The sequence below is a fragment of the Diadema setosum genome, chromosome 14, assembly GCF_964275005.1.
Source record: "Diadema setosum chromosome 14, eeDiaSeto1, whole genome shotgun sequence".
Lineage (NCBI taxonomy): Eukaryota > Metazoa > Echinodermata > Echinoidea > Diadematoida > Diadematidae > Diadema > Diadema setosum.
In genome coordinates, this window is record NC_092698.1 from 3,635,524 (window position 1) to 3,651,757 (window position 16,234).

The 16,234-nt window shown below is 37.8% G+C and overlaps 1 protein-coding gene across 1 annotated transcript; it reads right to left on the bottom strand.

Annotated features, from left to right (window-relative positions):
• LOC140237568 (uncharacterized) lies at window positions 1–14,736 on the bottom strand. The gene is made up of 4 exons (XM_072317504.1): window positions 14,659–14,736; window positions 2,527–2,723; window positions 1,602–1,794; window positions 1–102 (listed from the first exon to the last, which is right to left on the bottom strand). The coding sequence occupies exons 1-4, from the start codon at window positions 14,734–14,736 to the stop codon at window positions 1–3; spliced, it is 570 nt and encodes a 189-aa protein (XP_072173605.1).
• Between the last annotated feature and the right edge of the window lie 1,498 nt (window positions 14,737–16,234).

Genomic DNA, 16,234 nt, shown 5'->3' on the forward strand with positions numbered 1-16,234 from the left:
TCAAAAATCGCAGCCTCCAAGGTCGCAGTCTCCAAGGTCGCAGTCGCATCCGTCACAATCACAGCCGCCACAATCACAGTCACAATCATGGTCGCATCCATCCTGGATAACAGAAGTTGATAGGATAGAAAGATAAAAAAAAAAATAGACTGAAAGATAAAAATATTTTATACTTGAGACAGGTTTATCGATAAAATGATCAGATAGATAGATTAGTACACAGATATATCAATTTTTGTGCAGATGTAAAATCGGTTATACAAAAGATAATGAATCATAACATATATAACTAGAAAAGCACTCCGAGAGCGCAGACCTCCGCCAAGCAGTTACTTTTGATCTTGCTCTTCCATATGGAGATCTGTGATTTCCACCCACTGAAAAATTGCCCGAGATCCCTAATATAGAAGCCTTTGTAACGTCATAAACCCTCAGATGCGCGGCGCGCCTCGCCTTAGCAGAAACTAGGGCACGCATGCAAACCTATGTGATATGCCCAGGCTGAACGCCCAAGTTCATTGACCCTACCTGCCAAAATATCAAAAATCTTTCATAAATTCCCCCAAAATTCTTGGATCATTACCAAGAGTTAATCGTTTGGTACTTGTGTCATTCTCAACCTTTCCTGCAAGTTTCATCCCAATCCGTTCAATACTTTTTGAGTTATTTTGCGCACAGACAAACGAACGAACGAACGAACGAACGAACGAACGAACGAACGAACGAACGAACAAACCAACGGTAACGAAAACATAACCTCCTCCCTTCGCGGAGGTAATTATAGTATTTAAAAGTCATCACTATAGCTGTATAGAGAAAGAAAAGTGGATTTTCGTAGAGAGACAGGGTGTGAGTGAGAGTGTGTGTGTGTGCGTGTGTGCCTAGAGGCACGACAACGCTTAGCAGCCATCAGGAGCTCGAACCAGTAAAATCGTGTTTGGAAGCAGACGTCACACTACATGTCCCGAAATTGAGCAAAGATGGACACGAATAAAGGAAATGTTCCAATTCGTGTCTGATCGTAACAACATCTGGTTATTCGAGAGGACGTCAAATTCTGCTGCACGAGTAGTATCCAAAATCAGGAAACATGAACAAATTTCACTAGTTTTAAGAAGCTTACACTGGCTTCCAGTGAAAAATCGGATTCAGTTTAAGATACTATGTTATTAGAATTTGAATGTTTCCATAATATGTTTGCTCCACATTATCTAAGGGAGCTACTTCAAATCTACACATCAGAGAGGAACCTTCGATCAAAAAGTAGAGATTTATTTGTTAGTCCAACCAGAAGAACCAAATTTTACGGAGAACGAGCATTTGTTTTTAATGCCCCAACCCTATGGAATAATTTACCTCAGAAATTAAGACAAAAAACTGATCTAAATAGATTCAAGTCTGCCTTGAAAACGCTGTAAGTGGAATTGTATGTTTTTGTATAATCTTTTTATTTTTTTTTGAGCGCATAGGGACATTATCACTTTGTGTTATGCGCTATATAAGCACTGTCAATTATTGTTATTATAAATTTTGAGACAGTGTAACGCCAGTCACGCCAGCATACGGAAACTCGTGTTGGACGACCGACGGGCGAAACTCACCGAGCAACACTTGCAGTCGCATCCGCCGTCACCATCGCAACACCCGCCGTGATCGTGGTTGACGTGACCGCCGTGGTCATGTGAGTGTCCACGCCAAATCCAGCAGCATAGTAAGCATGAGAGACAGTCGTCATCGCACTCGTTTCCTGTGCAGTAGCACGACGCGCAACAATCATCTGAGCGCACTGTGGTGCTATGAAACCAAGTAGGAGAGTGTGACAGAATCAAAATTAATGGGTACGTTGCGCAGACGTCTGATTGATTCATTGCGAGCCATGTGATTACCCATGGTATAAGTTTCTCGTCATGTGATATAGATTACAGTACATACAGTACTCCACAATACATAGAGCCACAGTGATTGATTCCTTGATAATGAAATCATTATACCAATCATTGTGACTATGATGATCATCAAATCGATGCGATGTAAAAGACATTTCATTCACATTGCATGCTGGATGACAGTCGTTGAACTCCGTTTCTACAATTAAGAGTGAAGAAATTTTGATACTAAAAAATATTGTCTGAAATTCTAACGTTCACATCACCACACAAGATCATCAGTGTTGATGGTGATAATGGCAATGGAAGTAAAAACATTGATAATGAATAAGAACAACAATAGTAATGTTAATGACAGTAATCATTACAGATTACATTGTCAACATTGCGATAATTATCTCAGTTCCAAACTTTGATTAATCAATTGCACTTCCATGAGAGTTTCCAACCACTTTTGTTTTTCAATGCATAAAGGTAAATGAAATTTAACGTAGAGCATGTGTCGCACGATCCACACTTTCACGACTTTATTCGGTATTTTTCCTGCAGTACATAAATGTAAACGGCAGCGCTAGGCTATCATACTGGCTATGTGGCCAGAAATTTTGCGACAGGTATAATACTTGTGTTCATATTTTACCTAGGATGAGCAACAGGTTGCGTGTATACGGGAGCGTTGTCATAGTAACCCCGTCTTCGCTGCTTCTCCTCTTCCGATTCGACGCCAGTACCGTTCGTTTCCATGGGGGCGGTTGGCATGGGCTGAGCCGTCACCGCTGCTGTCGCTAAGGGCGAATTATCTGAGTATTCCGACGGTGGCATCGGGTCGACAGAGACCTGAATGAGGGAGGGAGAGAGATCGGGACGGTGGGATTGGGGGTTGGGACGGGGGTATACAGTAATATTGTTGAGAGTATATTTTCATTATCAATTTTACTAATCATTGTTAGTGTTTTATGATGTTAATGATAGAAAAAATGTCTTTCATTAGAGCATGTTGTTGAGATAAAAGACAGTTGATTGTTATGATGGCCTCTGAATATTAACAAAAAACATGTATAGCGGATTTTTGTATTGGCAATATATTCTAAAAGATCAAACTTTCTCGCTCTCACACATGGACCTTTTAATGCAACTTTCTTTTAGATTTAGCGCAGTCATTTTCAATTTCAATTTTCAAATCAATCATAGTTTATTTCCAATCAACGAAAATCAAAAACATAGTACAATGTATACATGTCATTAAATGATATTGTTCAACGCTTGCAAAAGATTTATGTAATATACGAGACAAATTATAAAACAACATATATGTACAATAATAAAGAGGAACACTGTACAAATACTACGTGGGCGAGCGGAAAATAAATTCGATCATGGAAAATAGTGATCCACTAAAAAGCAAAGCTTGTCGGACGTGGATCGCTAGATAAATAATGAGTGAATGATATACTATTCTATAACAGTATACATGTAGTTATTTTGAGATACACAGGTCGGGAAAAAATATAGAATACCAATGCTAAAGTGCCCGGACACTGTTCATTGAACCACGTGTACCGGGAAAATATGACAAGGACAATACATTCGTACACACATTCAATTACCCACACGCATATACACTGTTGGACGCGAGACAGTACCGAGAGGAGAGAAGACGGTAACAATACAAGTCTACGAAGAACAATAGACAGGAAAGGAAAAGGAGAGAAGAAAGAAGAGAGGTCTGCACACAGAACACGCCAAGTGCTGCGACATCTGGACAGGTGAAAGCTCAAGCATAAATTATAGCAATTTAAATTATCTAAGATTATAAGTAGAAAGTAAATGTTTTCTGAGTTTGTATTTAAATGTGACAAATTTGGGGGAATCTTTTAAACTATTATCTAAATTATTCCAAAGTCTGGGTCCAGTATAAAGAAATGTATTTTGGGCATGTGCGGTTCTCATTAACGGAAGATGGAATTCGTCGGATCGTCGCGTGGGATAGTTATGAACATGACTGTTTCGATGAAATAAATCGTGGAATATTTTAGGTAAAAAGTTACTGTTGTAATTAAACATAAACTGACCAAGTTGAAACACATACAAATCATTTACTTTTAATATTTTATGGTCAGAAAACAAAGCATCTGTATGTTCTCGGGTATGTAAATTAAAAACAATTCTAAGCGCTTTCTTTTGCAATAAAAGAAGTTTATCAAGTAACATCTGATATGTATTACCCCAAGCAAGAATCCCGTAGTTTAAATAAGGGAGTATCAAACTAGAATAAAGAGAATGCAGATGAAGGAAGATAGTATTTTAATCTATTCATTACGCCAATGTTACGTGAAATAATTTTACATATGTTATCAATATGATTCCTCCATGAAAGCTTGTTATCGACGCAAACACCAAGAAATTTAAAAGAAGAAACTTCTTCTAAGGGAGTAGTATCAAATGTTATATTGCCTGGGAGGCTATCTAAAGAATTTTCAGATAGCAGTGAAGTTCAAAGCTGCCAATTTGATAATGACAAGACGATTAGGCCCTATTTCTGCTCCAGAATTCCCTCAGGGCTTGATTGGTTAAAGGGATGGTATATCGTTTTGATGGAGATGGGGATTCTGGGCACCGTTTCATGAAAGTCGTCAGTCTCTGACAACTTCAGCAAAATCCTTGGTTTTGATTGGCTGAGAAGCTCTGGTGTCTGACTGCTACTATGGTAATTGTCAGAAACTGACAACTTGTCAGGGCTGACAACTTTCATGAAACGGTGCCCAGGTTTTAACCTTTTTCGAGATAATGAGAAATCACATTTGGAAATATGAAAGAGCATGCAATTCTAAGAGGAATTCAAAGGTTATTATGCTATGATGAAATGTGGTTTTGAAATGTCTGATATCCAAAAACAAAAAGGTCCTAATAGAGGTGGGTCTCATCTTTTATTGGGACCATTTTATTTTCTTTCTTTCTTTTTTTGATATCTCATCGATTTCAAAACAAAATTTCATCAAATAAACTTTGAATTCCTCTTAGAATTGCATGCTCTTTCATATAATGTCAATGGTTTCTGATGATTATCTCGCAAAAATTTAAAACCTGAATCCCCATCTTCACCAAAACGATACCACCCTTTGACGATTATGTGATTGGTATAGGACTACAATAACCAACCAAAATAATACCAACATTTAAACGTGCACGGGTGTACACATATTATGTACCTTCTTGTCCCGCTGAAATTGTGAAAAGGAGTAATGTTTAGTAAGGCATGTAGTTTTGCCTGCCCCATCAGCAACTAATTATGTTAACACAGCCCACGGGCAATAAAGAGGAAGTTAAATATGTACAACGAACATCGTTCATAATTATGATTGATCATTTCAGATAATAGCTGGTGCTACCTCTGAGCCAATCATGAATTCTCTTTTTACTGTCTGTGAAATAATAACTTAACAGGGGCGGATCCAGGAATTCTGTAAAGGGGGGGGGGGGGGGGGCCGTGATTAATATTTCTGGTGCCACTTCCGGGTTTCATTTTTTTTTTCTTTTTTTTTCTTTTGTTTCTAACGAAAAATAAAGGGGGGGGGGGGCGTGCGCCGGTTGCGCCCCCTTCTGGATCCGCCACTGCTTAATCCCCCAAAAGTCGGTGAAAAGTTGTCATTAACTTGGTAATTGCAACTGGAGAGGGTTGGTGTAAATTTATTCTGCGGTTTTGTTTTTTGTTTTCATTGGAGAATACTGCTTTTAGAAGTGATACTCAACTACGCCAACGCTGCTTTGAAGGGATATCAACTTCAGGATTATAACATTTTTGGTGAGATAATGAGAAACCTCTTATGAAAAACGAAAGAGCACGTTATTCCAAGAGGGATTCAGTGTATATTTGATGAAAATTGGTTTTGAAATGGCCGAGATAGCCAAAATAGAGCAATTCTTATAAAAGGTGGGACCCATCTTTTATCGGGATTGCTTTTTTTTACATTTTTTTTTTAATGTCTCAGTCATTCTAAAACCGATTTTCATCTAATGAACTTTGAATTACTCGTAGAATAGTATGGTCTGTATTATTCTATAAGTGGTTTCTTGGCATCTGGCAAAAATTTAAAATCCCACATCTCATCTCCACCAATACTATACCATCCCTTTATGGTAATCACACAAAATACGCATTCGTTTATGCACACACAGGATTAAAGCATGTGTTTGCTCAATGTAATTGCAGTTTCAACATCTTCCAGCATACCCGCAAAAACACAACAGCAATATTGTTGCTTGGTAACCGACAATTTGATGCGCAGAAGATACATCTTATTCATATTGCTTCATGTATAAATATGTATATATATATATATATATATATATATATATATATATATTTATATATATATATACATTATTATATATATATATAAGACTTTGGTGGGTGATTACATCATCACCTCTGTTAATTTTCTATGTGGTTGCAACTGATGTCAATGATTTCTGAAATCAGGGAAACTCAATAGATTTCTCATCTTAAAGGGATGTACAGTTTCAGTTGAGATGAGGTTTGAAGTTTCCAACATTTTTGATGGTGATTTTTTGAGATAATGAGAAACCTCTTATGAAATATGAAAGAGCATAATTATAATTCTCAGAGGAATTCAAAGTTTATTTGAAGAAAATTGGTTTTGAAATGGTTGAAATATCCAAAACAAAGCTCTCCCGATAAAAATGTGGGACCCACCTTTTATTAGGATCGCTTTGTTTCACTTTGTTTTTGAATATCTCGGCCATTTCAAAACCGATTTTCATCAAATAAACTTTGAATTCCTCTCAGAATTGTAGGCTTCTTACCATTTCACAAAGTTATTTCTAAACATCTCGTAAAAAAATACAAAAGCTGCATTCCCACCTAAGCCAATACTGTACCATCCCTTTAATTCATTTTAATTTTCAAATATTTTCCCACATCAAAATAATGCAAAATCTTTACAAAGAAAAAAAAAAATCATCATTTAAACAAGCATCTGAAATGGCACATAAATTACTTACATGGCTAATCATGAACAAATTTACGTACATACACCTTTACATACAGGTTCATACATAATATACACGTAATATACAAATATTTTGATAGGCGTGAAATTTTGCGAAATGATAGCACAAGACTGTTTAGAAGGAATATGGACGGAATTCACAGACTAAAAGAAGACCAATGCTTTTACATTTGGCAAGTTCCCTGAGTAAAAAGGGACAAATTAAAAATGATACTTTTTATTTTTAGTGGAAATCTTTAAATAATGGGAAAAATGCATATACCTAAATATACATATCTGAGTAAACGGATTGGCACTCCGATTCAAAAGAGAGAGGAGGAAGAGGCCCAAGTAAAGCAATTCTATTTGAATGTGATAAAACCTCTACTATCCTAGCATTTCATCTTGTTTTTAATCTTTATTTATTTCATTCAGGCCAACTTTGAGCACGGTCCCGAATCGCATCTTAATTTCAAGCCGAGGCAAAAATATTCCGGCGTAAATTTGGCAGATAGTAAGACAAAGGACCCCACATTTTGGGATTGGCCTATTGATGCTTGCAGCCGAAACAAACATATTAGTGATTAAAATCCTTCCCGAAGCTGATTAGGTACTGTACAGCTGCAGATTTAAGCAAAGATAAAGGCGTGGGGCTAACCAATATCTTCTATCATGAGGATATAATGGATATAAAAGAGATACCTTAACGAAGGAATAGGAAAACAAATCAATGAGCTCCTGATGGTCTAGCTGATATAAGCTTTAAAAGGATGGTATAGTATTGGTGGAGATGAGGACTTGGCTTTTAACTTTTTGTGAGATACCAAGAAACAACTTGTAAAATAGTACAGAGCATACAATTCTAAGAGGAATTCAAAGTTTATTTGATGAAAATTGATTTTGGAATGACCGAGACATTAAGAAAACAAAACAAAGTAAAACAAAGCGATCATCATAAGAGATGGGTCCCGCATTTTAGTAGGATTTCTCTGTTTTGGATATCTCAGCTGTTTCAAAACCAATTTTCATCAAATAAACGTTGAATTCCATTTGGAATTACATCCTGTTTAATATTTTATAAGAGGTTACTCATAATCTCACCAAAAAAGGTCAGAAGCCTTAAGTTAGGTCTCAACCAAAACTGAAACATTGCTTTAATATCTTTTAAGTCTATGCAAAGAGTGGAAATCAAGTGAAAATCTGTTTGCAGATCAGTTTGGGAAGTGTATAAGGTTGTGACACCATCATCCAATCATATGCGTACATGCATGCGGTTGTGATGAAAATCAAGATTTCTTTCAGATATTCGGAGAAAAGTTAAGATTTCGTAACAATCTCACTTTATTTCTCACTCAATGAAGCTTTACCATTTTGTTTTCTAGATAATATACTGAAATGAACAACTTGTACATAGACAGGTGTTTTATTTTTTTTTTCGTCGGGAAATTTTAAACATGTTCAAAAATCCCGTGCGAATTTGAATAATCGCAACTGTTAGTTCAGACCGTGTACGAACCCAAACACGAAGGGTAAATATGATTTACTATCAATTACCACTGAAAACGATTTTTCCAAAAATGCCTTTCGCCAGCCATCGCAAGTCACATTTCAGGCAATTCGCTCAGGTGTGAGGGGGCCTTTAGGAAGCAGGGGACCGTCAGCATAAGCATATAGCTTGACTGGGCTGATGGCCTCATTGGGAAAAATAACTCAGGATTACCTCTCACAGAAAATACAGATTTTTTTTTTTTTGTTCTACATTACAATAGTATGTTTTAGAGGGAAAAAGAAGATGTGAGCGATCTGAGTGCTGTGCGGGTGCAATAGGTGAGCTGAATGTTTGTGTTGGGGCCATTTATAATATACAGTATAATAAATTCTTCAGTATATCAATACAATGATACAAATAATTTCAAACCAAAAAATAAACAAAATCATATCAAATTATTATCCTTTATCTTACTTAATATATTGAGTTTAGATATATTTCTTTAAACCAGCTTTAATAGAAAACAAAGATGTTCGTGTCTTTAGGGAGTCGGGTAAAGCATTCCACGGACTGTATCAGGTCCGTGATGCCTCACTGACCTGTGAGCTATAAGAGATTTTGGATTATGTAGATGAAAATCTGTTGAGTGTCTTGTAGGGTACGAATGAATGTTGGCATTATAGTCAACAAAGTTTTGAAAGGACTGTGGTAACAAATTTTGCGTGTACTTATACATAAATACAGAAGTTTGAAACTTATGTATATCATCAATTTTTAACACATTTAGCTGCTTGAATAACGGGGTTGTATGCGCTAAGTATACGTAGAGTGTGAACATATTCTGATCGCCTTCTTTTGCAAATAAAAACAATAAATTTACCTGCGTCTTATTACAATTACCCCAAACAATATTACAATATGCCATATGAGGGAAAATAAATGCATTGTAAAGCACATTTAAAGATTATTATCATATTAAATGATATGTTCTTGTTACGATTTTAGTTTCTTTATCAATTTGTACACCCCTTTGAATAATATCTTGCTTTCATCTATGTCTCCTTGTTCCACACATTTTTAGCCGTAAGCAAAATATTCTGAAACCAAACAGAATCAGCAATTGGTTGGTTGTGTCTGTTCATATTGGATCGAATCTGATTACCATACTATAGATGACGACTCATATATATGACTGTGTATTCATCTCACGTTTGATATGATATAACTGTCAAGTAATAGAGTTTCATCTTTAACTTTTAAACTTCAATCAAAAGCAGGGGCGTCACTACCTTTTTTTTCAAGGGGGGTGCGTTTTGACACTAACTGTAACGATTTTTTTTTTGACAGACATCTGGAATTTAGGAAGCTCTCAAGACCCAGACTTTTTTGTTTTTTTAAGGCGAAACCAAGCGGGGAAAGGGTACAGCGTAGCTAGGATTTCATCTTGGTGGGGGGGGGGGGAGGGTGTGGGAGGGGGTTGTCCCCCTCCCACGGTGAGAATTTTTTGCATTCTGATGTTGTAGATGGTGCAATAAGATGCATGTTTTTGCTTGTTTTATCGACTTGAAACAGTCCCACTTGTTTAAGGTAGCAGTATATTATGATGTAGATTATCATTGAACAGTTTACCTATAAAATAGTATCATCAAATAAACTTCCTGTTTTATCATTGAGGGGCCTACACTGAATATCACGCGACCAAGCAAGAGCGAGCAGAGTTAGCGAGGGGGAGGGTGTGTCCCCCTATATACCACGGTAGAAACCTTTTGCATTTTGATGTTGTAAATGGTGCAAGTTGATGCATGTTTTTGCGTGTTTTATCGACTTGATGAAGTCCCACTTGTTAAAGGTACTCAGTATGCTTTGATGTAGATTATTACTGAACAATTTACCTATAAAATAGCATCATCGAAACAAACTTTCTGTTTTAATATTTACACTGAATATCATGAACGCGACCAAGTAAAAACATGCAGAGTGAGTGAGGAGAGGGTGTGGGAGGGGGTCTCCCCCTCCTACGGTGAGAACTTTTTTGCATTTTGATGTTGTAGGTGGTGCAATTTGATGCATGTTTTTGCTTGTTTTATCGACTTGAAACAGTCCCGCTTGTTTGGAGTAGCAGTATATTTTGATATAGATTATCATTGAACAGTTTGCCTATAAAATAATATCATCAAATAAACTTCCTGTTTTAATATTTTAGGGGCTACACTGAATATCACGCGACCAAGCAAGAGCGAGCAGAATTAGCGAGGGGGACGGAGTGGGAGGGGGTGTCCCCCTCCCACGGTGAAAACTTATATGTTGTAAATGGTGCAAGTTGATGCATGTTTTTGCGTGTTTTATCGACTTGAAACAGTCCCATTTGTTTAAGGTAGCAGTATAAATTTTGATGTAGATTATCATTGAACAATTTACCTATAAAATATTATCATCGAAATAAACATTCTGTTTTAATATTTACACTGAATATCATGAACGTGACCAAGCAAAAGCATGATGAATATTATGAACGCTGTCTGTTAAGCAATCAAACAGAAAAAGCATGCACACGAGGGTGTACATAACTGGCATTTCTCCTTTCACACGAAGTGATTTTATAATTTGAGACCTGAAATTCAGCGATCTGGCGGAAACTGTTGGTGCAATACTTGAATTTTTCCATTCTCCTCCCAAAAATAATAATTTAAACATTTTTTTTCCCATTGAAGTGTTAATGGCTGTAATTCCGAGTGTGCATCATCTCTGTGTATGTACAAAGTATATTGAGGTAGAGCTTAGGGGGAGGATGTGGGAGGGGGATACCCCCTCCCGCTCGACGGAGCTTTTGAGTTTTTAGAATTGAAAGAAAGCGATCTGAAGCACACGCTTTGTGGAAAAATACGGAAATTGTCATTCCCCATAGTGTACTAAGTCTATAGAAGGGACAAGGCAATAGGAGGGTGGCAAGATACCTCTCTCATATTCGATTCTATTTTTTTCCGCCTTCCAAATCGCCGGTCAAAATTTTGGGGAGGGGGGAGGCGACTGCCCCATCGCCCCCCTCCCCGGGCCTTGGCTACGCCAATATCCCTTCCCCGCGACGGAACTTTTGCCTTTTTTTTTCTTAATTAAGTAAAGTGACAGATCTGGTGCATACTTTCGATGAAACAATTGTAAATCTGTCAATCTGTAGGTGTATTAAGTCCATGGAAAATAGACCGAAAGGGGGAGGGTGTGGGAAGGGGTGTCCCCCTCCCACACGAGAGAGACTTTTTCCTTTTTAGAATTGAAATCCAGCAACCTGCCACCTGGTGCACACTTTGGGCGAAATGATTGGACAGATTTCTAACAAAAAAGTAAGAAAATCTTTTCATCTCGGGAATTATAATTATGTGGGATGGGGCAAATGGTGCGCTTGCCCCTCCAATATCTTTATGGGAGCAACTTTTTTTTCTGTCAAAAAGCGAGAAGATCTTCTCATCTCGGGAATTATTAACTATGGGGGGGGGGGCAAAATTATAATATGCTTGCCCCTCCAGTGTTTTTATGGGGGCAACTTTTTTTTTTCTGTCAAAAAAGCAAGAAAATCTTCTCGTCTCGGGAATTATGGGGGGGGGGGGCAAAATGATATACTTGCCCCTCCATTTTTTTTTTTTTTTAATGAGGCTATGTTAAGGCTCGCACTCGGGCTCGCATTATCAAAATGGATTGGTCAGAAGTAACGTGCTGTACAGAGACCCTACATTTACTTGGTAGCACACCCAAACGTGTGCGCGCTCCGTATCGTACGGATGTATCAGGGAGGTGGGATTCCCACCTCCCTGGTACGGTCGATAAATAGTAAACACTGTATACAATATACTATGTATAAAGTCAGTGCTGCCAGAGCCCGGGGTGCGAATTGTTTTTGCCCACGAATTTTTTGTCCCTGGTACAAAATGGAAAAAAAATAACAAAAATCAACAAAAAAATAATAATTTATTAGCGTCCGGCGTTGAGGTCGCTCGCAGACTGAAGTGGTGATTTTTTTTTTTTTTAAAGGGTCTGAAGTGGGGTGCGTTCGCACCCAACGCACCCCCCCCCCGTGACACCCATGAAAAGGCTGCTCTATATGTAAAAAGAAAAAAAAATGGAACAATGGAGTACATGTAAGAGACATGTAAAGAGACCAATGTACTATTAATAGGTACTGAGGCCCTATATTTCTCGTACTTTGAACATACAGACCAACACTACTTCAAACATATTTTTTTTTTGTTTATTGAGATTTATAGTTGTACATTCAAATGAAGTTCCGCCTTATTTGTATTTTGACATTTTGGCATTGTCTAATTGTACTTTTTTTTTGGGGGGGGGGAGGGTGTTAAATTTTCATGAGAAATATGAAAATAAATTGAAATTAAAGTGTATTGAAATGATGCATTATGTCAAAATGCTTCTCACGTTGTAGGATTGGTGTCATCATGGACCTACAGTTAATGGTCATCCACAATAACGGTGGCTGACTAAATGGCTACCGGGGACTCTTCGAGAGTGACCAGTGCCAGGCAACGATATAGCATACAATGTATACGGATGCAGATTACTTTCCTTTAACTCTGTGTAAACAGTATAATGTTGCTCTTTCATTGTGGATTCATAATTTTGGATGTGCATGGGCTCGTGAAATCATTTCGCATTATTTAGAATGATGCTTAACGTTAATTCCACGTACGAAAGTCTTATATACTGTAGAGCTGCAGACAATTCTTATTCCATCATATGAATGTCATACGGTGCGGCTTAATCCTAACACTATATGCAATTATGAGGTACCAATAATGGTATAATATGCATGTCAATCTCTTTTCTCTCGTCTCTTTATTACAGGTATCAGGTATCCCCTTCTCTGTTCTTTGTATTCGTATCATTATACAGTCCGCTGTTTAAAGTAATGTATTCCATCCACTGCACATGTGAAATTACAGGTCGCGATCGAAGTGATTTTTTTTTTTTTTTTTGGTCGTTCCCAGGGCTGCCAACATTGGAAACTAAATTTAGTTGAGAGTGAGACTCCCATAGGCCAATGCTATAATTTAGGAGTCAAAATGAGTGAGATCAATAGAAATGCATGCAAATGAAATAAAGTTTTAGAGTGAGAAAGGACCAAAATGAGTGAGTCTCACTCTCAATGAGTGAGAGTTGGCAGCCCCGCGTTCCTCCTACAGTTCCAGTTAGAACTTTGATTTTTTTTTTTGGAATTATATATGATGTTATCCGAGGCCGTCATCCCAATCAAGTACATTGCTTTAACTGATGACGGTCTCCTCCACTCGTACCTCATGGTTATGATATGTAAATTTATTCATACGCATGTCATTTCGTTTTGTGTATACCTGTTAGTCTATTTGCAACGAGTATGATTAGAAGTACAATGTATCTGATTTTGTCATTTTCATTTTTATTTGTGTGCATTGCTGTACATCTGTACAGGTGGACAAATAAAATCAAACTGAAGCTGAAACTATAACAGAGTGATATGGTAGCCTATTCCACGGAGCTACTGTGTTATCAGCTCCACATGCTCTTACGCTTCCTATGTCGTTGACGTTTTATTGTGCAGTCAGCTGAGTGTATTTGAACTTGTATTATTTCACACAGCAGCTGGCATGGCTGTGTGAGTATCAATGTGCACAATATGGACCAGTGCACTGCACGAGAGCACAACACCATGGCCATGGCATTCATTTCATTGTGGACCTCACAGTGACACGGCTGTGTGTATGCCATTGCCAAGAATGCAAGGTTACTCACTAAGAGCTAACGGTGTGAATGATATGCACGTCGAACCCGGACATTATACAGTATACACGATAATCGTGTAGCCTATATCATGATCTGTGTTATTTGTTGGCTATAATATTATATGATTGTAAGTGAACTTGGCACTCGCCATGCGCCGTAAGAGCATGGTATATAGACAGTCATATAGGACTCTACTCATATTGCGTTACACCACAGTGCTGTGTTTTTCTCATCCGCGGAGAACACAGTCCACAGACATGGGAAGACAACGACGACGGCGTGACCTTCCATTAGGTGAAATACCATTGACAATGACATCGTGATCAAGTAAGCGGAGGAGGTGGAAGATGAGGGGGGCGATGAAGGAGAAGAATGAACGAGATGATGCCGTGTTGGAGATTGCTATGATTATGTTTATGTTTATGATGACAAAATATATACTATATCTCTGGTACTCAAAATCAATTAATGACAAAATCATAACACATCACTAATTATCATGTCTTACCTGTTCAACTGCAACCGAATACGGGGGTGGAGGTGGATCGTCCATACCTGTAGGTGTCTGTGTTGTCTCCATGATCATCTACTGCACTTGCTTGGGATAACTACAGGTGTCTAGCAGCAATATGACAAGTGGCAAAGTCCAGGTTTTTCACACTGATCTGCAAGGAATAATTTCATTTGACACATTTCACGGAATACAATACACGCAAGGGCCACCAAATAATGGGAATGCTACGTCACTGTACACCAATCCGTGTCCGTGTTTGTATTCATGGCCACGCCCCCTCAGAGGAGGAAATCCCCTTTTCTAAAGAACTAGAGAAGGTAGTTGATCCCGTGCTGAGCGGATGCAGTATCGTACGTTTGAAACGTAACACCTGAGTCACACGGTTTTCTATAGCCACGTGACAACTATTGATGTCGCAATGCAAACATATAGCAAAGAAAAGTGTTAGCTTGACGTCACTGTATGCGTGATAATTCTCAACTGTAACTCTTCATTTTTTTAATGTCTTTCTTCTTTTAGTATAGCCCGCTCAATGTGAGATCTCAAAAGAACTTGATTGCGTACGCGGAAATCAGAAACGTACAATCTGTTGTGCGAATGACATTATAGCCGTAAGATTCGATAGCCAAACGTTGTTCTCCGTAACGTTTACTCATACTGCAAAGACTGACGAATTTATGCTTCAGGAGATGCAAGTTATCAGCCAAAGAGGGACGATATCATAAGCCTTTTCTCATATCGTTTGCACAGTGTCGGCAGACAGGTGAAAAGTCTTCTTTCCGTACAGAATGGCAAATTTGGGGGAACGTTTCACACCTGCAAATGGGGCTTCTCGATACCCATCATCATTTGAAAGTTTCAGAAATACACGTTTAATGAGAATTATGAGCTGTGGTTTAAAAGGGTAATTCTTCTTGGTTCACATGAATGTTTCTCATTTGGACGCTTGGCACGCTACTCTATAGGGGAAATATTGCTGGAGTTTGAAAAGAGGGAAAAAGAAAAGTTAAAACCAATAAAACAAGTAGCAAATTTAAGTAATGAAGTGAAGTGAAACAAGTTGGTTTATTCGGTATGACACACATGGAATATCTCCTTTATTTCATGGACTAAAAAAAATAAAAGACTTACAAGTGTCTCTGTAAGGAGTTGTTTTCTGATACTTTGAACTATATACAGACACGCACGCAAAACAATAAATGCACATGTCCATAAACACACACAAACAAAAACACATAATCAGCAAAATCTTGTGATGGGGTGGGGGGGGGGGATAAGGATTGAGCTGGGGGAAGGCAATCATACAAGTCGCATGATCTTTCCGTTTAAGACATTCTTTTGATTTCTATTATACCACTCTATACGCAGGTCAGCGGTGGCACATCTAAGCGTTATCGTTCAAAATTAGTTATCATTATTCAAATTAAGTTGTTATTCAAATGTCGTTGGTTAAAAGTGTTGGAATTAATATGTGACACAAATCATAATGTTTAGTGTGATCGACTCATTCTCTATATAGTGAAATTAAAATGAACAATGTACCTTTTTTAATTTCTTAGGTTGCATTTCT

Coding starts and splice junctions, on each gene's coding strand:
- LOC140237568 (XM_072317504.1), bottom strand. CDS start 14,736: ATGATCATGGAGACAACACAGACACCTACAGGTATGGACGATCCACCT. Junction 2,724..14,658: donor ATTCGGTTGCAGTTGAACAG/GTAAGACATGAT, acceptor TCCCTCATTCAG/GTCTCTGTCGACCCGATGCC. Junction 1,795..2,526: donor CAACCTGTTGCTCATCCTAG/GTAAAATATGAA, acceptor TTGGTTTCATAG/CACCACAGTGCGCTCAGATG.